Source organism: Oncorhynchus nerka, linkage group LG2 (assembly GCF_034236695.1).
Source record: "Oncorhynchus nerka isolate Pitt River linkage group LG2, Oner_Uvic_2.0, whole genome shotgun sequence".
Lineage (NCBI taxonomy): Eukaryota > Metazoa > Chordata > Actinopteri > Salmoniformes > Salmonidae > Oncorhynchus > Oncorhynchus nerka.
Window position 1 is genome coordinate 9,140,991 of NC_088397.1, and position 21,700 is coordinate 9,162,690.

At 48.7% G+C, this 21,700-nt stretch overlaps 1 protein-coding gene across 1 annotated transcript in view; it reads right to left on the reverse strand.

Annotated features, from left to right (window-relative positions):
• LOC115117475 (dystrophin-like) overlaps positions 1–21,404 on the reverse strand; it is a 214,835-nt gene extending 193,431 nt beyond the window's left edge. Inside the window, 6 exon segments of the mRNA XM_065022730.1 lie at positions 102–284; positions 1,577–1,747; positions 1,890–2,045; positions 4,582–4,695; positions 13,615–13,827; positions 21,253–21,404. Coding sequence (XP_064878802.1) covers positions 102–284; positions 1,577–1,747; positions 1,890–2,045; positions 4,582–4,695; positions 13,615–13,827; positions 21,253–21,279 — 864 coding nt within the window. The 5' untranslated portion in view covers positions 21,280–21,404.
• Between the last annotated feature and the right edge of the window lie 296 nt (positions 21,405–21,700).

Genomic DNA, 21,700 nt, shown 5'->3' on the forward strand with positions numbered 1-21,700 from the left:
TCCAGTAGTTGTCTGGTATCTGTCCAGTATCTGTCCAGTATCTGTCTGGTATCTGTCCAGTATCTGTCCAGTATTTGTCTGGTATCTGTCCGGGATCGTACCTCCAGGGTTTTACACTTGCCGTCCAGGCGGCTGCAGAGTCTCTGGTAGTTAGCGGTCAGCACGACCAGCTCTGCCTTGAGGGCATCGTGGGCGGCCGGAGGGGCTTTGGAGATGAAACTGTTCACAGAGTCAGTCAGCAGCTTCACCTTCAGCTCTTTAGAGTGGACCTCCTCTTGACCCTTCTACAGACAACAGAGAGATGGAGATTAAGAAAGGGGGGAGGGAGGGAGGGAGGGAGGGAGGGAGGAGGGAGGGAGGGACAGAAGAGAGAAGAGGAGAGAGGAGGAGGGAGGGAGGGAGAGACAGAAAGAGATAAAGAGAGAGGAGGAGAGAGGAGGAGGGAGGGAGGGAGTGAGGGAGGGAGGGACAGAAGAGAGAAGAGGAGAGAGGAGGAGGGAGGGAGAGACAGAAAGAGATAAAGAGAGAGGAGGAGAGAGGAGGAGGGAGGGAGAGACAGAAAGAGATAAAGAGAGAAGAGGAGAGAGGAGGAGGGAGTGAGAGACAGATAGAGAAAGAGAGAAGAGGAGAGAGGAGGAGGGAGGGAGACAGATAGACATAAAGAGAGAAGAGGAGAGAGGAGGAGGGAGGGAGACAGATAGAGAAAAAGAGAGAAGAGGAGAGAGGAGGAGGTAGTTAGAGACAGAAAGAGAGAAGAGGAGAGAGGGGGAGGGAGGAGGGAGTGAGAGACAGATAGAGACCTTTGTGAGTGCAATGTTTACTGTTAATTTTTATTGTTTATTTCACATCTGTTTATGATCTATTTCTCTTGCTTTGGCATTGTAAACATTTGTTTCCCATGTCAATAAAGCTCTTAAGTTGAATTAAATTAAAGAGAGGGAGGAGAGAGGGAGAAGTGAGACAAAAAATGTGAGGGGACAAGAGGAGAGAGAGGGGAGAGAGGGTATGAGAGGGGGGAGAGAGAGGGAGGGTAGGAGAGGGGGAGAGAGAGGGAGGGATTGAGAGAACAGAGATAAAAAGAGATTAAGTGATACAGAGAGCGCAGAGATAGAGAAAGAAAGAAAGGCAGGAGGGAGAGAGAGAGAGATGAAGAGATGCTTATCTTATTGCTCTTTGTTTTAGAAATGCATGACTGCCAACAAAAGTTATTGAGCTTGAATTAAAGAGGATAAAGAGAGGGAGAATGAGGGGGAGAGAGGGAGATGATCAAAGGGAGGGAGGGAGGGAGATGAACAAAGGGAGGGAGGGAGGGAGGTGAACAAAGGGAGGGAGGGAGGGAGGGAGGGAGGGAGGTGAACAAAGGGAGGTGAACAAAGGGATGGAGGGAGGGAGGGAGGGAGGGAGGGAGATGAACAAAGGGAGGGAGGGAGGGTGTTGGGAGGCAGGTCAGTGCTTAGATTAGGGTCAGAGTATGGTTTGGATGAGGGCCCAGGGTTGGCTATAGGGAAGTTTGACCATATAGGGAAGTTTGCCCCCCCCACACACACACACTCCCTCCTCCCAACACACACCCTACCTTGAGTTCCTCCACAGCCTTGCGTAGCTCCTCAGGGGTCTGGTAAGTGAAGTCTCTCTCCAGATAGTCCTCCTCAGCCTGAGTGATCCACTCCTGCATCTCAGCCATCTCCTTCCTCAGGCTCATGGTCTTGTCCAGACCCCCCTTCAGAGCGGACTTCTTAGCATAGGCCTGGAGACACACACACACACACACATGAATACACACACAATAACAACAGATGATGTGTCAGGACAGGGATGGATGGAATCAACGCTTGGGTGGGTACGGTGTGTGTGTGTGTGTGTGTGTGTGTGTGTGTGTGTGTGTGTACCTGTTTGCAGATTATCTCCCACATAGCGTTCAGTTCATCGAGCTCCTTCTGCAGTTGGATGGCGAATGCTGGCTCCGCCTCTGTCTTCAGAGACACGCCCACCTCATTGATGCCGTTCAGACTGGGTTGGATGGTGTGGATGTCATTCACCAGGGCCTAGCCAATCCCAACAGAGAAACAGGGGATATGACTAATAGAAATGGATGTGTGACATAGAGATGTTCACTTGTACTGTATTTACTGGGCTGTATACCCTAGGGCTCATTTACTGGGCTGTATACCCTAGGGTTCATTTACTGGGCTGTATGCCCTAGGGTTCATTTACTGGGCTGTATACCCTATGGTTCGTTTACTGGGCTGTATGCCCTAGGGTTCATTTACTGGGCTGTATACCCTAGGGTTCATATACTGGGCTGTATACCCTATGGTTCGTTTACTGGGCTGTATACCCTAGGGCTCATTTACTGGGCTGTATACCCTAGGGTTCATTTACTGGGCTGTATGCCCTAGGGTTCATTTACTGGGCTGTATACCCTATGGTTCGTTTACTGGGCTGTATGCCCTAGGGTTCATTTACTGGGCTGTATACCCTAGGGTTCATATACTGGGCTGTATACCCTATGGTTCGTTTACTGGGCTGTATGCCCTAGGGTTCATTTATTGGGCTGTATACCCTAGGGTTCATATACTGGGCTGTATACCCTAGGGTTCATTTACTGGGCTGTATGCCCTAGGGTTCATATACTGGGCTGTATACCCTAGGGTTCATATACTGGGCTGTATACCCTAGGGTTCATTTACTGGGCTGTATGCCCTAGGGTTCATATACTGGGCTGTATGCCCTAGGGTTCATTTACTGGGCTGTATGCCCTAGTGTTAATTTACTGGGCTGTATGCCCTAGTGCATAGAGAGAAGGTGAATGACAGGTTGCCAGGTGAGAGAAGGTGAATGACAGGTTGTCAGGTGAGAGAAGGTGAATGACAGGTTGCTAGGGCAGAGAAGGTGAATGACAGGTTGCTAGGGCAGAGAAGGTGAATGACAGGTTGCCAGGTGAGAGAAGGTGAATGACAGGTTGCCAGGGGGGAGAAGGTGAAAGAAGGTTGCCAGGTGGGAGAAGGTGAATGACAGGTTGCCAGGTGAGAGAAGGTTGCCAGGTGGGAGAAGGTGAATGACAGGTTGCCAGGTGAGAGAAGGTGAATGACAGGTTGCCAGGGGGGAGAAGGTGAAAGAAGGTTGCCAGGTGGGAGAAGGTGAATGACAGGTTGCCAGGTGAGAGAAGGTGAATGACAGGTTGCCAGGGGAGAGAAGGTGAATGACAGGTTGCCAGGGGAGAGAAGGTGAATGACAGGTTGCCAGGTGAGAGAAGGTGAATGACAGGTTGCCAGGGGAGAGAAGGTGAATGACAGGTTGCCAGGTAAGAGAAGGTGAATGACAGGTTGCCAGGGGAGAGAAGGTGAATGACAGGTTGCCATGGGAGAGAAGGTGAATGACAGGTTGCCAGGTGAGAGAAGGTGAATGACAGGTTGCCAGGGAAGAGAAGGTGAATGACAGGTTGCCAGGGGAGAGAAGGTGAATGACAGGTTGCCAGGGGAGAGAAGGTGAATGACAGGTTGCCAGGGGAGAGAAGGTGAATGACAGGTTGCCAGGGGAGAGAAGGTATGTGACAGGTTGCCAGGGGAGAGAAGGTGAATGACAGGTTGCCAGGGGAGAGAAGGTATGTGACAGGTTGCCAGGGGAGAAGAGAAGGGGAGAGAAGGTGAATGAAGGTGAATGACAGGTTGCCAGGTGAGAGAAGGTGAATGACAGGTTGCCAGGGGAGAGAAGGTGAATGACAGGTTGCCAGGTAAGAGAAGGTGAATGACAGGTTGCCAGGGGAGAGAAGGTGAATGACAGGTTGCCATGGGAGAGAAGGTGAATGACAGGTTGCCAGGTGAGAGAAGGTGAATGACAGGTTGCCAGGGAAGAGAAGGTGAATGACAGGTTGCCAGGGGAGAGAAGGTGAATGACAGGTTGCCATGGGAGAGAAGGTGAATGACAGGTTGCCAGGTGAGAGAAGGTGAATGACAGGTTGCCAGGGAAGAGAAGGTGAATGACAGGTTGCCAGGGGAGAGAAGGTGAATGACAGGTTGCCATGGGAGAGAAGGTGAATGACAGGTTGCCAGGGGAGAGAAGGTGAATGACAGGTTGCCATGGGAGAGAAGGTGAATGACAGGTTGCCAGGTGAGAGAAGGTGAATGACAGGTTGCCAGGGGAGAGAAGGTGAATGACAGGTTGCCAGGGGAGAGAAGGTGAATGACAGGTTGCCAGGGGAGAGAAGGTGAATGACAGGTTGCCAGGGGAGAGAAGGTGAATGACAGGTTGCCAGGGGAGAGAAGGTGAATGACAGGTTGCCAGGGGAGAGAAGGTGAATGACAGGTTGCCAGGGGAGAGAAGGTGAATGACAGGTTGCCAGGGGAGAGAAGGTATGTGACAGGTTGCCAGGGGAGAGAAGGTGAATGACAGGTTGCCAGGTGAGAGAAGGTGAATGACAGGTTGCCAGGGGAGAGAAGGTGAATGACAGGTTGCCAGGGGAGAGAAGGTGAATGACAGGTTGCCAGGGGAGAGAAGGTATGTGACAGGTTGCCAGGGGAGAGAAGGTGAATGACAGGTTGCCAGGTGAGAGAAGGTGAATGACAGGTTGCCAGGTCTTACAGTGCACTGCTCCAGCTGTTTCTGCAGGGCCTCTGAGTCCCCCAGCGCTGGCCACTCCTCATTCAGGAACACATCAACATCAGCCATCCACTTCCTCAGAGTCTTCACGTCATTCTGAGAGACACAGACAGATAGGTTGACAGACAGCACAGAACTGACAATGTGCTTACAGTCATTTATAGCCACACACTCAAGCAAAGTTAGAAACATGTCAGCGTCACCCATCCACTTCCTCTGTGTCTTCACATCATTATGCAGACACTGACAGCAAAGACCACATTGACACTGTCCTCTTTACAGTCATTTACACAGGGACATATGGTACACTCACTCACAGATCTGTCTCTATCTCTTTATCTCTATCTCTGTCTCTATCTCTTCATCTCTAATTCAATTCAATTCAATTCAAGGGGCTTTATTGGCATGGGACACATGTGTTAACATTGCCAAAGCAAGTGAGGTAGATAATATACAAAAGTGAAATAAACAATAAAAATTAACAGTAAACATTACACAAACAGAAGTTTCAAAACAATAAAGACATTTCAAATGTCATATTATGTCTATATACAGTGTTGCAACGATGTACAAATGGTTAAGGGTACACAAGGGAAAATAAATAAACATAAATATGGGTTGTATTTACAATGGTGTTTGTTCTTCACTGGTTGCCCTTTTCTCGTGGCAACAGGTCACAAATATTGCTGCTGTGATGTCACACTGTGGTATTTCCCCCAGTAGTTATGGGAGTTTATCAAAATTGGATTTGTTTTCGAATTCTTTGTGGATCTGTGTAATCTGAGGGAAATATGTATCTCTAACATTCTCTCCAAGATGGCGTAGCAGTCGGACGTGTGTTTTGTCTTGTCCCGTCCTGTATAGTGTAAATATAGTTTTTCCTCGTTTTTTTCTGTATATATTTCGTACATATTTTAATCTCACTTTCCAACTACAGGCTGAATATACTCTCCTGCAACCCGCATCACCCAATGTGGTACGGATCTGCTTTTTCTATACTTTAGAATCGGAACCCTCATCAGAAGCTAGCCGCTAACTAGCTACTAGCTAGCCACTGCTAGCGGTCTTCAACGCTAACTAGGACACCAGCGCGACATCTACCCAAAGCATATCAGACTGCTTTTTCTCTACCACATCTCCGGATTCCTACCGCAAGCTCTGAACCTTTATACCGGATCATCGTAAATAGCTAGCTGCAATCCGAGTGGCTACTCCTGGCTAACGTCTCTGTCCCAGAGCAAGCACCAGTTAGCCTGGAGCTAGCCTCGAGCTAAGCCCATCTCCCGACTAGCCGAAGAGGTCCAAAGATACCTAATTTGCCAATTGGCCTGGACCCTCTACTGACCCTCTACTGCCGACACGGAGCCCCGCCGATCCATCACGACTGGTCCGCCGACATAATCGTCCGAGGGGGTTTCAACAGGCTTTTCCGCTGCGACATCGCCAAAGATCCATCTGCTGGCCAAGGCCCGCGAGCTTTCTGAATCGCTGTATCTCCAGCTCACCGCATGAAGAGGAATAAACAGACTCCCCCCATCGCGACGTCCCCCAAAGGTTAACTCTCTAGCCCTCGCTATCTCCCTGCTTGCTAATTCGGCCTGCTAACGGCTTGTCAAGCTCGGTCCGCTAACTGCTACCTTGTCTAGCTCGGGCCTACGAACTGTTAGCTTGTTAGCACAGGCCTGCTAACCGTCTGAACCACCGCGTCCCAATCACTCTCTGACCCCATTTACTTTCTTTCATCTCTTTTTGATTTTTAATTTGTTTATACCTTCCGGAAACCTGCCTCACCCAATGTGATACGGAATCGCTATTACTTTTACTTTTATTTTTATGACACACTCAAGAACCTCCAGACGCTAACCAGCTAACTAGCTACAAGCTAGTTAGTCATTGTTAGTTTTTTTAAAAAACCTGGATAACACTCGCCAGCCCAGCCCCCCTGCCCATCCACCGCTGCCCCCTGGACACTGATCTCTTGGCTACATAGCTGACGCACGCTGGACTGTCCATTAATCACGGTACTCCTTTCTGCTTGATTGTCTTACCTGTCGGCCCCGTTGCCTAGTCAACGCCATTTTACCTGCTGTTTGTTGTGCTAGCGGATTAGCCTCGCCTACTGTTTTTAGCTAGCTTTCCAAATTCAACACCTGTGATTACTGTATGCCTCGCTGTATGTCTCTCTCAGATGTCAATATGCCTTGTATACTGTTGTTCAGGTTAGTTATAATTGTTTTAGTTCACAATGGAGCCCCTAGACCCACTCTGCATACCCCTGTTACCTCCTTTGTCCCACCTCCCACACATGCGGTGACCTCACCCATTACAACCAGCATGTCCAGAGATACAACCTGTCTCATCATCACCCAGTGCCTGGGCTTACCTCCGCTGTACCCGCACCCCACCATACCCCTGTCTGTGCATTATGCCCTGAATATATTCTACCATGCCCAGAAACCTGCTCCTCTTATCCTCTGCCCCCAACGCTCTAGGCGACCAGTTTTGATAGCCTTTAGCCGCACCCTCATACTACTCCTTCTCTGTTCCGCGGGTGATGTGGAGGTAAACCCAGGCCCTGCATGTCCCCAGGTACCCTCATTTGTTGACTTCTATCGAAAAAGCCTTGGTTTTATGCATGTCAACATCAGAAGCCTCCTCCCTAAGTTTGTTTTACTCACTGCTTTAGCACACTCTGCTAACCCTGATGTCCTTGCCGTGTCTGAATCCTGGCTCAGGAAGGCCACCAAAAATTCAGAGATTTCCATACCCAACTATAACATCTTCCGTCAAGATAGAACTACCAAAGGGGGCGGAGTTGCAGTCTACTGCAGAGATAGCCTGCAAAGTAATGTCATACTTTCCAGGTCCATACCCAAACAGTTCGAACTACTAATTTTGAAAATTACCCTCTCCAGAAATAAGTCTCTCACTGTTGCCGCCTGCTACCGGCCACCCTCAGCTCCCAGCTGTGCCCTGGACACCATTTGTGAATTGATCGCCCCCATCTAGCTTCAGAGTTTGTTCTGTTAGGTGACCTAAACTGGGATATGCTTAACACCCCGGCAGTCCTACAATGTAAGCTAGATGCCCTCAATCTCACTCAAATCATCAAGGAACCCACCAGGTACAACCCTAACTCTGTAAACAAGGGCACCCTCATAGACGTCATCCTGACCAACTGGCCCTCCAAATACACCTCCGCTGTCTTCAACCAGGATCTCAGCGATCACTGCCTCATTGCCTGTATCCGCCACGGAGCCGCAGTCAAACGACCACCCCTCATCACTGTCAAACGCTCCCTAAAACACTTCTGTGAGCAGGCCTTTCTAATCGACCTGGCCCGGGTATCCTGGAAGGACATTGACCTCATCCCGTCAGTTGAGGATGCCTGGTCATTCTTTAAAAGTAACTTCCTCACCATTTTAGATAAGCATGCTCCGTTCAAAAATGCAGAACCAAGAACAGATACAGCCCTTGGTTCACTCCAGACCTGACTGCCCTCGACCAGCACAAAAACATCCTGTGGCGGACTGCAATAGCATCGAATAGCCCCGTGATATGCAACTGTTCAGGGAAGTCAGGAACCAATACACGCAGTCAGTCAGGAAAGCTAAGGCCAGCTTCTTCAGGCAGAAGTTTGCATCCTGTAGCTCCAACTCCAAAAAGTTCTGGGACACTGTGAAGTCCATGGAGAACAAGAGCACCTCCTCCCAGCTGCCCACTGCACTGAGGCTAGGTAACACGGTCTCCACCGATAAATCCACGATTATCGAAAGCTTCAATAAGCACTTCTCAACGGCTGGCCATGCCTTCCGCCTGGCTACTCCAACCTCGGCCAACAGCTCCGCCCCCCCGCAGCTCCTCGCCCAAGCCTCTCCAGGTTCTCCTTTACCCAAATCCAGATAGCAGATGTTCTGAAAGAGCTGCAAAACCTAGACCCGTACAAATCAGCTGGGCTTGACAATCTGGACCCTCTATTTCTGAAACTATCTGCCGCCATTGTCGCAACCCCTATTACCAGCCTGTTCAACCTCTCTTTCATATCGTCTGAGATCCCCAAGGATTGGAAAGCTGCCGCAGTCATCCCCCTCTTCAAAGGGGGAGACACCCTGGACCCAAACTGCTATAGACCTATATCCATCCTGCCCTGCCTATCTAAGGTCTTCGAAAGCCAAGTCAACAAACAGGTCACTGACCATCTCGAATCCCACCGTACCTTCTCCGCTGTGCAATCTGGTTTCCGAGCCGGTCACGGGTGCACCTCAGCCACGCTCAAGGTACTAAACGATATCATTACCGCCATCGATAAAAGACAGTACTGTGCAGCCGTCTTCATCGACCTCGCCAAGGCTTTCGACTCTGTCAATCACCATATTCTTATCGGCAGACTCAATAGCCTCGGTTTCTCGGATGACTGCCTTGCCTGGTTCACCAATTACTTTGCAGACAGAGTTCAGTGTGTCAAATCGGAGGGCATGCTGTCCGGTCCTCTGGCAGTCTCTATGGGGGTGCCACAGGGTTCAATTCTCGGGCCGACTCTTTTCTCTGTATATATCAATGATGTTGCTCTTGCTGCGGGCGATTCCCTGATCCACCTCTACGCAGACGACACCATTCTATATACTTTCGGCCCGTCATTGGACACTGTGCTATCTAACCTCCAAACGAGCTTCAATGCCATACAGCACTCCTTCCGTGGCCTCCAACTGCTCTTAAATGCGAGTAAAACCAAATGCATGCTTTTCAACCGATCGCTGCCTGCACCCGCATGCCCGACTAGCATCACCACCCTGGATGGTTCCGACCTTGAATATGTGGACATCTATAAGTACCTAGGTGTCTGGCTAGACTGCAAACTCTCCTTCCAGACTCACATCAAACATCTCCAATCGAAAATCAAATCAAGAGTCGGCTTTCTATTCCGCAACAAAGCCTCCTTCACTCACGCCGCCAAGCTTACCCTAGTAAAACTGACTATCCTACCGATCCTTGATTTCGGCGATGTCATCTACAAAATGGCTTCCAACACTCTACTCAGCAAACTGGATGCAGTCTATCATAGTGCCATCCGTTTTGTCACCAAAGCACCTTATACCACCCACCACTGCGACTTGTATGCTCTAGTCGGCTGGCCCTCGCTACATATTCGTCGCCAGACCCACTGGCTCCAGGTCATCTACAAGTCCATGCTAGGTAAAGCTCCGCCTTATCTCAGTTCACTGGTCACGATGGCAACACCCATCCGTAGCACACGCTCCAGCAGGTGTATCTCACTGATCATCCCTAAAGCCAACACCTCATTTGGCCGCCTTTCGTTCCAGTACTCTGCTGCCTGTGACTGGAACGAACTGCAAAAATCGCTGAAGTTGGAGACTTTTATCTCCCTCACCAACTTCAAACATCAGCTATCCGAGCAGCTAACCGATCGCTGCAGCTGTACATAGTCTATTGGTAAATAGCCCACCCATTTTCACCTACCTCATTCCCATACTGTTTTTATACTGTTTTAAAAAAAAAAATTATTTACTTTTCTGCTCTTTTGCACACCAATATCTCTACCTGTACATGACCATCTGATCATTTATCACCCCAGTGTTAATCTGCAAAATTGTATTATTCGCCTACCTCCTCATGCCTTTTGCACACATTGTATATAGACTGCCCATTTTTTTTCTACTGTGTTATTGACTTGTTAATTGTTTATTCCATGTGTAACTCTGTGTTGTCTGTTCACACTGCTATGCTTTATCTTGGCCAGGTCGCAGTTGCAAATGAGAACTTGTTCTCAACTAGCCTACCTGGTTAAATAAAGGTGAAATAAATAAATAAATAAAAATAATATAGTCATACATTGGGCAGGAGGTTAGGAAGTGCAGCTCAGTTTCCACCTCATTTTGTGGGCAGTGTGCACATAGCCTGTCTTCTCTTGAGAGCCATGTCTGCCTACGGCGGCCTTTCTCAATAGCAAGGCTATGCTCACTGAGTCTGTACATAGTCAAAGCTTTCCTTAAGTTTGGATCAGTCACAGTGGACAGGTATTCTGCCACTGTGTACTCTCTGTTTAGGGCCAAACAGCATTCTAGTTTGCTCTGTTTTTTTGTTAATTCTTTCCAATGTGTCAAGTAATTATCTTTTTGTTTTCTCATGATTTGGTTGGGTCTAATTGTGCTGCTGTCCTGGGACTCTGTGGGGTCTGTTTTTGTTTGTGAACAGAGCCCCAGGACCAGCTTGCTTAGGGGACTCTTCTCCAGGTTCATCTCTCTGTAGGCGATGGCTTTGTTATGGAAGGTTTGGGAATCGCTTCCTTTTAGGTGGTTGTAGAATTTAACAGCTCTTTTCTGGATTTTGATTAGTGGGTATCGGCCTAATTCTGCTCTGCATGCATTATTTGGTGTTCTACGTTGTACACGGAGGATATTTTTGCCGAATTCTGCATGCAGAGTCTCAATTTGGTGTTTGTCCCATTTTGTGAAGTCTTGGTTGGTGAGCGGACCCCAGACCTGACAACCGTAAAGGGCAATGGGCTCTATGACTGATTCAAGTATTTTTAGCCAGATCCTAATTGGTATGTTGAAATGTATGTTCCTTTTGATGGCATAGAATGCCCTTCTTGCCTTGTCTCTCAGATCGTTCACAGCTTTGTGGGAGTTACCTGTGGCCCTGATGTTTAGGCCAAGGTATGTATAGTTTTTTGTGTGCTCTAGGGCAACAGTGTCTAGATGGAATTTGTATTTGTGGTCCTGGTGACTGGACCTTTTTTGGAACACCATTATTTTGGTCTTACTGAGATTTACTGTCAGGGCCCAGGTCTGACAGAATCTGTGCAGACGATCTAGGTGCTGCTGTAGGCCCTCCTTGGTTGGTGACAGAAGCACCAGATCATCAGCAAACAGTAGACATTTGACTTCGGATTCTAGTAGGGTGAGGCCGGGTGCTGCAGACTTTTCTAGTGCCCGCGCCAATTCGTTGATGTATATGTTGAAGAGGGTGGGGCTTAAGCTGCATCCCTGTCTCACCCCACGACCCTGTGTGAAGAAATGTGTGTGTTTTTTGCCCATTTTAACCGCACACTTGTTGTTTGTGTACATGGATTTTATAATGTCGTATGTTTTACCCCCAACACCCCTTTCCATCAATTTGTATAGCAGACCCTCATGCCAAATTGAGTCAAAGGCTTTTTTGAAATCAACAAAGCATGAGAAGACTTTGCCTTTGTTTTGGTTTATTTGGTTGTCAATTAGGGTGTGCAGGGTGAATACATGGTCTGTTGTACGGTAATTTGGTAAAAAGCCCATTTGACATTTGCTCAGTACATTGTTTTCATTGAGGAAATGTACGAGTCTGCTGTTAATGATAATGCAGAGGATTTTCCCAAGGTTACTATTGACACATATTCCACGGTTGTTATTGGGGTCAATTTTGTCTCCACTTTTGTGGATTGGGGTGATCAGTCCTTGGTTCCAAATATTGGGGAAGATGCCAGAGCTAAGGATGATGTTAAAGAGTTTTAGTATAGCCAATTGGAATTTGTTGTCTGTATATTTGATCACTTCATTAAGGATACCATCAACACCACAGGCCTTTTTGGGTTGGAGGGTTTTTATTTTGTCCTGTAACTCGTTCAAGGTAATTGGAGAATCCAGTGGGTTCTGGTTGTCTTTAATAGTTGATTCTAAGATTTGTATTTGATCATGTATATGTTTTTGCTCTTTATTCTTTGTTATAGAGCCAAAAAGATTGGAGAAGTGGTTTACCCAAACATCTCCATTTTGGATAGATAATTCTTTGTGTTGTTGTGTGTTTAGTGTTTTCCAATTTTAGTGTATTTCTGTATTGTTTTAGTGATTCACCATAGTGAAGGCGTAGACTCAGGTTTTCTGGGTCTCTATGTTTTTGGTTGGACAGGTTTCTCAATTTCTTTCTTAGATTTTTGCATTCTTCATCAAACCAGCTCTGTCATCTCTATCTCTGTATCTCTTCATCTCTGTCTCTATCTCTTCATCTCCGTCTCTGTCTCTATCTCTTCATCTCTATCTCTATCTCTTCATCTCTGTCTCTATCTCTACATCTCTGTCTCTATCTCTACATCTCTGTCTCTATCTCTACATCTCTATCTCATCATCTCTGTCTCTATCTCTATCTCTTCATCTCTATCTCTTCATCTCTATCTCTGTCTCTATCTCTAAATCTCTGTCTCTATCTCTACATCTCTGTCTCTATCTCTTCATCTCTATCTCTGTCTCTATCTCTAAATCTCTGTCTCTATCTCTTCATCTCTGTCTCTATCACTTCAATTCAATTCAATTCAAGGGGCTTTATTGGCATGGGAAACATGTTAACATTGCCAAAGCAAATGAGGTAGATAATATACAAAACAAAGCTTCATCTCTGTCTCTATCTCTTCATCTCTGTCTCTATCTCCTCATCTCTGTCTCTATCTCCTCATCTCTGTCTCTATCTCTTCATCTCTGTCTCTATCTCTTCATCTCTGTCTCTAGCTCCTCATCTCTGTCTCTATCTCCTCATCTCTGTCTCTAGCTCCTCATCTCTGTCTCTATCTCCTCATCTCTGTCTCTATCTCCTCATCTCTGTCTCTAGCTCCTCATCTCTGTCTCTATCTCCTCATCTCTGTCTCTAGCTCCTCATCTCTGTCTCTAGCTCCTCATCTCTGTCTCTATCTCCTCATCTCTGTCTCTATCTCCTCATCTATGTCTCTATCTCCTCATCTCTGTCTCTATCTCCTCATCTCTGTCTCTAGCTCCTCATCTCTGTCTCTAGCTCCTCATCTCTGTCTCTCTCTATCTCCTCATCTCTGTCTCTATCTCCTCATCTCTGTCTCTATCTCTTCATCTCTGTCTCTATCTCTCCCGCCCTCTCTTCCTTTCCCTCTCTATCTCACTCTCCCTCTATTTCGCTCTCTTTCTACTCTCTCTCGCTCCCTCTCTCCCTCTCTCTCGCTCCCTCTCTCCCTCTCTCTCGCAGCACACCCCCACCCCCCTACAACCCCCACAGTACCTGGAACTGCAGTAATTTAGCCATAAGCTCTGTTATCTTGGTCGCCTGTTCCCCCAGCGTCGAGGACAGGCGTCTCCAGCGAGTCATGATGCTGTCCATCTCTGTCCTGTACTTGTGACTGATCTCAGGAGGGGCCTTCTGAAAAACCTGGTCCACTGTAGACGTCAGGTAGTCCACCTCACTCTGGTGCTCTGCAAGCGCAACCTGCATTACCTGTGGGGAAGGACATGGAGATGGTTGTACTCAATACAGGGTGAATCCCAACTTTCACATTTTCACTGAAGTCTCTTATTGATATCAATGTATGATTAAGTGAAATGTTAGTTATGATTTGGCCAGATGAGGACTTTTTAGCAGGATAGTCAATTTAATTCCATGGACGCTAGCCACCCAGAGGGGGCACTGACGGGAAGATGAATATATTAGTTTTATTGGGGGGGGATAAATCCCCCGTGTTTTTTTTCTTTCATTTTTGGTCCATGGAGGTTCATGCAAACCAGAGGCAGCTGAAGAGTAGCTTCGAGGACTATATCTGAAGTCCAAATTAGACCCCTAGCCCCTCTGCCCTCTCTGTCTAGGGAGAAGGGACTGGTGACCCCTAGCTCATCTGCCCTCTCTGTCTAGGGAGAAGGGACTGGTGACCCCTAGCTCATCTGCCCTCTCTGTCTAGGGAGAAGGGCCTGGTGACCTCTAGCTCCTCTGCCCTCTCTGTCTAGGGAGAAGGGACTGGTGACCCCTAGCCCCTCTGCCCTCTCTGTCTAGGGAGAAGGGACTGGTGACCCCTAGCCCCTCTGCCCTCTCTGTCTAGGGAGAAGGGACTGGTGACCCCTAGCTCCTCTGCCCTCTCTGTCTAGGGAGAAGTGCCTGGTGACCCCTAGCTCATCTGCCCTCTCTGTCTAGGGAGAAGGGACTGGTGACCCCTAGCTCATCTGCCCTCTCTGTCTAGGGAGAAGGGACTGGTGACCCCTAGCTCATCTGCCCTCTCTGTCTAGGGAGAAGGGACTGGTGACCCCTAGCTCATCTGCCCTCTCTGTCTAGGGAGAAGGGACTGGTGACCCCTAGCTCATCTGCCCTCTCTGTCTAGGGAGAAGTGCCTGGTGACCCCTAGCCCCTCGGCCCTCTCTGTCTAGGGAGAAGTGCCTGGTGACCCCTAGCCCCTCGGCCCTCTCTGTCTAGGGAGAAGTGCCTGGTGACCCCTAGCCCCTCTGCCCTCTCTGTCTAGGGAGAAGTGCCCGGTGACCCCTAGCTCATCTGCCCTCTCTGTCTAGGGAGAAGGGACTGGTGACCCCTAGCTCCTCTGCCCTCTCTGTCTAGGGAGAAGGGACTGGTGACCCCTAGCTCATCTGCCCTCTCTGTCTAGGGAGAAGGGACTGGTGACCCCTAGCTCCTCTGCCCTCTCTGTCTAGGGAGAAGGGACTGGTGACCCCTAGCTCATCTGCCCTCTCTGTCTAGGGAGAAGGGACTGGTGACCTCTAGCTCATCTGCCCTCTCTGTCTAGGGAGAAGGGACTGGTGACCCCTAGCTCATCTGCCCTCTCTGTCTAGGGAGAAGGGACTGGTGACCCCTAGCTCCTCTGCCCTCTCTGTCTAGGGAGAAGGGACTGGTGACCCCTAGCTCATCTGCCCTCTCTGTCTAGGGAGAAGGGACTGGTGACCCCTAGCCCCTCGGCCCTCTCTGTCTAGGGAGAAGTGCCTGGTGACCCCTAGCTCATCTGCCCTCTCTGTCTAGGGAGAAGGGACTAGTGACCCCTAGCTCCTCTGCCCTCTCTGTCTAGGGAGAAGGGACTGGTGACCCCTAGCTCATCTGCCCTCTCTGTCTAGGGAGAAGGGACTGGTGACCCCTAGCTCATCTGCCCTCTCTGTCTAGGGAGAAGGGCCTGGTGACCTCTAGCTCATCTGCCCTCTCTGTCTAGGGAGAAGGGACTGGTGACCCCTAGCTCATCTGCCCTCTCTGTCTAGGGAGAAGGGACTGGTGACCCCTAGCTCATCTGCCCTCTCTGTCTAGGGAGAAGGGACTGGTGACCCCTAGCTCATCTGCCCTCTCTGTCTAGGGAGAAGGGCCTGGTGACCTCTAGCTCATCTGCCCTCTCTGTCTAGGGAGAAGGGACTGGTGACCCCTAGCTCATCTGCCCTCTCTGTCTAGGGAGAAGGGACTGGTGACCCCTAGCTCATCTGCCCTCTCTGTCTAGGGAGAAGGGACTGGTGACCCCTAGCTCATCTGCCCTCTCTGTCTAGGGAGAAGGGCCTGGTGACCTCTAGCTCATCTGCCCTCTCTGTCTAGGGAGAAGGGACTGGTGACCCCTAGCTCATCTGCCCTCTCTGTCTAGGGAGAAGGGACTGGTGACCCCTAGCTCATCTGCCCTCTCTGTCTAGGGAGAAGGGACTGGTGACCCCTAGCTCATCTGCCCTCTCTGTCTAGGGAGAAGGGACTGGTGACCCCTAGCTCATCTGCCCTCTCTGTCTAGGGAGAAGGGACTGGTGACCCCTAGCTCATCTGCCCTCTCTGTCTAGGGAGAAGGGACTGGTGACCCCTAGCTCATCTGCCCTCTCTGTCTAGGGAGAAGGGACTGGTGACCCCTAGCTCATCTGCCCTCTCTGTTTAGGGAGAAGGGACTGGTGACCCCTAGCTCCTCTGCCCTCTCTGTCTAGGGAGAAGGGACTGGTGACCCCTAGCTCATCTGCCCTCTCTGTCTAGGGAGAAGGGACTGGTGACCTCTAGCTCCTCTGCCCTCTCTGTCTAGGGAGAAGGGACTGGTGACCCCTAGCTCCTCTGCCCTCTCTGTCTAGGGAGAAGGGACTGGTGACCCCTAGCTCATCTGCCCTCTCTGTCTAGGGAGAAGGGACTGGTGACCTCTAGCTCCTCTGCCCTCTCTGTCTAGGGAGAAGGGACTGGTGACCCCTAGCTCATCTGCCCTCTCTGTCTAGGGAGAAGGCACTGGTGACCCCTAGCTCATCTGCCCTCTCTGTCTAGGGAGAAGGGCCTGGTGACCCCTAGCTCATCTGCCCTCTCTGTCTAGGGAGAAGGGCCTGGTGACCTCTAGCTCCTCTGCCCTCTCTGTTTAGGGAGAAGGGACTGGTGACCCCTAGCTCATCTGCCCTCTCTGTCTAGGGAGAAGGGACTGGTGACCTCTAGCTCCTCTGCCCTCTCTGTTTAGGGAGAAGGGACTGGTGACCCCTAGCTCATCTGCCCTCTCTGTTTAGGGAGAAGGGCCTATCGGCCATTTGTAGATATGGGAACTTTTTTATTAAGGACTTTTTAGAGCACAGAAAGTTCAGTGTTGGCTACCAGGTTAATGGGCTACCAGGTTACCAGGTTAATGGGCTACCAGGTTACCAGGTTAATGGTAGCCGGAGGCTGATGAAGACAGATGAATAATCAAAATATGTACGTTAGAACTGTCTGGGAATCAGCTAAGACAAGTAGGCTAGAAAATCATGACAACTTGAGTGGATTTACCCTTTAACTAACAAACACTACATAACATTATTATTCATACTATGTGTGACGATGTGAAAACAATCAATGCTCAAACAAAACACACACACACAACATTAGTTTGACTGTTTAGCCAATAAGGGGCAGTATCCCCTCCCTCCCTCTCCATCCTGTTGGGTCAATACTAGGGCTCCCTAATGAAGCTATGAGATATAACGGCCTCGGGGTAAATGTCTCCTAGACGGTCACAGGACAGAGAGAAGAGACAGGTGTTCATCTCCAGGTCATCATTGCCAGTGGTGGTAGGTAGCCGCTCTGGGTCGTTGTGGTTAAGACGGAGTTTAAAGAGATGTCTAGAAGCAGACAGAGACATCAACGTATGGGCCTATAGACATTCTCTCTCTGGGGAGGGATCAAGTTGTTTAGTATTGGTGTGAATGCCTTTATATCCATCGTAATGAGACATATTTATATTATGTTTATTCTAATATCCAAGAACAGTAACTGAGGACAAGCTTAGAAAAATGTATCGTAACGATTATAATATTTTAGCAAATTACTATGCAGAGATGTTCTACTGACTACCCCTAGATAGCACTGAGGAGGGAGAAGATTCCACCCTGCTGCCCTGTGAGGTAGAACATCCTAACTAAGATTCCACCCTGCTGCCCTGTGAGGTAGAACATCCTAACTAAGATTCCACCCTGCTGCCTTGTGAGGTAGAACATCCTAACTAAGATTCTATCCTGCTGCCCTGTGAGGAATAACATCCTAACTAAGATTCCATCCTGCTGCCCTGTGAGGTAGAACATCCTAACTAAGATTCCACCCTGCTGCCTTGTGAGGTAGAACATCCTAACTAAGATTCCATCCTGCTGCCTTGTGAGGTAGAACATCCTAACTAAGATTCCACCCTGCTGGCCTGTGAGGTAGAACATCCTAACTAAGATTCCATCCTGCTGCCCTGTGAGGAAGAACATCCTAACTAAGACTCCACCCTGCTGCCCTGTGAGGTAGAGCATCCTAACTAAGATTCCACCCTGCTGCCCTGTGAGGTAGAACATCCTAACTAAGATTCCACCCTGCTGCCCTGTGAGGTAGAACATCCTAACTAAGATTCCACCCTGCTACCCTGTGAGGTAGAACATCCTACTGTACCTACAGTGCCTTGCAAAAGTATTCATCCCCCCTGGCATTTTCCCTATTTTGTTGCATTACAACCTGTAATTTAAATGGATTTTTGTTTGGATTTCATGTAACGGACATACACAAAATAGTCCAAATTGGTGAAAAAAGTTACTTGTTTCAAAAAAATTCTAAAATATAAAAAATGGAAAAGTGGTGCGTGCATATGTATAAACCCCCTTTGCTATGAAGCCCCTAAATAAGATCTGGTGCAACCAATTACATTCAGAAGCCACATAATTAGTTCAAGTCCACCTGTGTGCAATCTAATTGTCACATGATCTGTCACATGATCTCAGTATATATATACCTGTTCTGAAAAGCCCCAGAGTCTGCAACACCACTAAGCAAGGGGCACCAGTAAGCAAGCGGTACCATAAAGACTAAGGAGCTCTCCAAACAGGGCAGGGACAAAGTTGTGGAGAAAAACAGATCAGGGTTGGGTTATAAAAAAATATCAGAAACTTAGGACATCCCACTGGGCACCATTACATCCATTATTTTAAAATGGAAAGAATATGGCATCACAACAAACCTGCCAAGAGAGGGCCGCCCACCAAAACTCACGGACCAGGCAAGGAGGGCATTAGTCAGAGAGGCCATTTTAAGCCGTACACTCCACAGAGCTGGGTTTTACGGAAGAGTGTCCAGAAAAAAATAAGCAGACATGTTTGGTGTTCGCCAGAAGGCTTGTGGGAGACTTCCCAAACATATGGAAGAAGGTACTCTGGTCAGATGAGTCTAAAATTGAGCTTTTTGACCATCAAGGAAAATGCTATGTCTGGCGCAAACCCAACACCTCCCATCACCCCGAGAATACCATCCCCACAGTGAAGCATGGTGGTGGCAGCATCATGCTGTGGGGATGTCTTTCATCAGCAGGGACTGGGAAACTGGTCAGAATTGAAGGAATGATGGATGGCGCTAAATACAGGGAAATTCTTGAGGGAAACCTGTTTCAGTCTTCCAGAGATTTGAGACTGGGACGGAGGTTCACCTTCCAGCAGGACAATGACCCTAAGCATACTGCTAAAGCAACACTCGAGTGGTTTAAGGGGAAACACCCAAGAGACTTGCAGCTGTAATTGCTGCTAAAGGTGGCTCTATAAAGTATTGACTTTGGGGGTGGGGGGGGGGCTGAATAGTTAGCTCAACTTTTCTGTTTTATTTGTATTTTTTCTTGTTTGTTTCACAATAAAAAATATTTTGCATCTTCAAAGTGGTAGAGATGTTGTGTAAATCAAATGATACAAACCCCCCCAAGAAATCAATTTTAATTCCAGGTTGTAAGGCAACAAAATACAAGGGGGTGAACCACTGCGCAAGCCACTGTATCTCAGGTTAAACTGATCTGACCTTGGATTTAAAGTCTCAGAGAACATCCATTTAGCACCAGAACTTAATAAAAACAACAACAACAAGGCCATAAAAAGTCTTAGTGTTTTTACGGGGTGATTCATTTTGTCACAATAACAAGGTGAAATGAGTCTTTAGTATGTCCCAAATGGAACCCTAATCCTTATGAAGTGCACTAATTTTGACCAGAGTCTACATCAAAAGTAGTGCATTACATAGGGAACAGGGTGCCATTTGGGACACAGCTTTAGTCCTTGCTGTGTGGCAGTAACCCTGGCACATCCATAGATAGAGAGATGGAAAAACACACTGATTTGATCCTCTGGGTTTTCCTCTGTCGTCAATAACATTTCTCCATTTCTCATAATTGCAGTGAGGCGCTGCTCTGCTCTGTTAGTGCTCTCTGAATGTAAAGCAGCAGAGAGAACAACTATTTATCCTGGCAGCCCTGCTGGCATCTCCTCATCAAGGGTTACTGCACTTTCACTGAACTAGATCATCATGTGAAGCAGCCTCTTGTTTCTGGTCTTGTCTTGACTGTTAATACGTTGATTCAGTACGCGGGCTGTTCAACTACGTTGCATTAACAGTGTGAAAGCTGAAATTGTTACGGGTGTTTTGTGGCAGAATCCTCATATTAAAACAGACAGACACACACCCAACCAGTCAGCCAGACACACACCCAACCAGTCAGCCAGACACACACCCAACCAGTCAGCCAGACACACACCCAACCAGTCAGCCAGACACACACCCAGCCAGTCAGCCAGACACACACCCAGCCAGTCAGCCAGACACACACCCAACCAGTCAGCCAGACACACACCCAACCAGTCAGCCAGACACACATCCAGCCAGTCAGCCAGACACACACCCAACCAGTCAGTCAGACACACACCCAACCAGTCAGCCAGACACACACCCAACCAGTCAGCCAGACACACACCCAACCAGTCAGCCAGACACACACCCAACCAGTCAGCCAGACACACACCCAACCAGTCAGTCAGACACACACCCAACCAGTCAGCCAGACACACACCCAACCAGTCAGCCAGACACACACCCAACCAGTCAGCCAGACACACACCCAACCAGTCAGTCAGACACACACCCAACCAGTCAGCCAGACACACAGCCAACCAGTCAGCCAGACACACACCCAACCAGTCAGCCAGACACACACCCAACCAGTCAGCCAGACACACACCCAACCAGACACACACCCAACCAGTCAGCCAGACACACAGCCAACCAGTCAGCCAGACACACAGCCAACCAGTCAGCCAGACACACACCCAACCAGTCAGCCAAACACACAACCAACCAGACATCCAGACACACACCCAACCAGTCAGCCAGACACACAGCCAACCAGTCAGCCAGACACACAGCCAACCAGACATCCAGACACACACCCAACCAGTCAGCCAGACACACACCCAACCAGTCAGCCAGACACACAGCCAACCAGTCAGCCAGACACACACCCAACCAGTCAGCCAGACACACAGCCAACCAGACATCCAGACACACACCCAACCAGTCAGCCAGACACACAGCCAACCAGACATCCAGCCTCCCCCCAACCAGTCAGCCAGACACACAGCCAACCAGTCAGCCAGACACACAGCCAACCAGACATCCAGGGCGGTTCAGTACCTTGACATCCTTCAGTCTCCCCTCCATGGTAGGGTATTCAGTGACGGCTGTAGAGGGGATGGCTAGCCTCGCCTCACACTGCTGTAACCAGGCCAACAGAGTAAATACTGTCTCCTTATAGAGCACACTGGAGGGAGAGATACAGGTTAAGGCTCTACCACTTCACTATGATACTATATACTCTACCACTTCACTATAATATACTATATACAATTCTTAGGGGATGGAGCTCTACCACTTCACTATAATATACTATATACTCTACCACTTCACTATGGTATACTATATACTCTACCACTTCACTATAATATACTATATACTCACAGCCCTTCTGGTCTGCTGTCAGACTCTACCACTTCACTATAATATACTATATACTCTACCACTTCACTATAATATACTATACCACTTCACTATAATATACTATATACTCACACCACTTCACCTA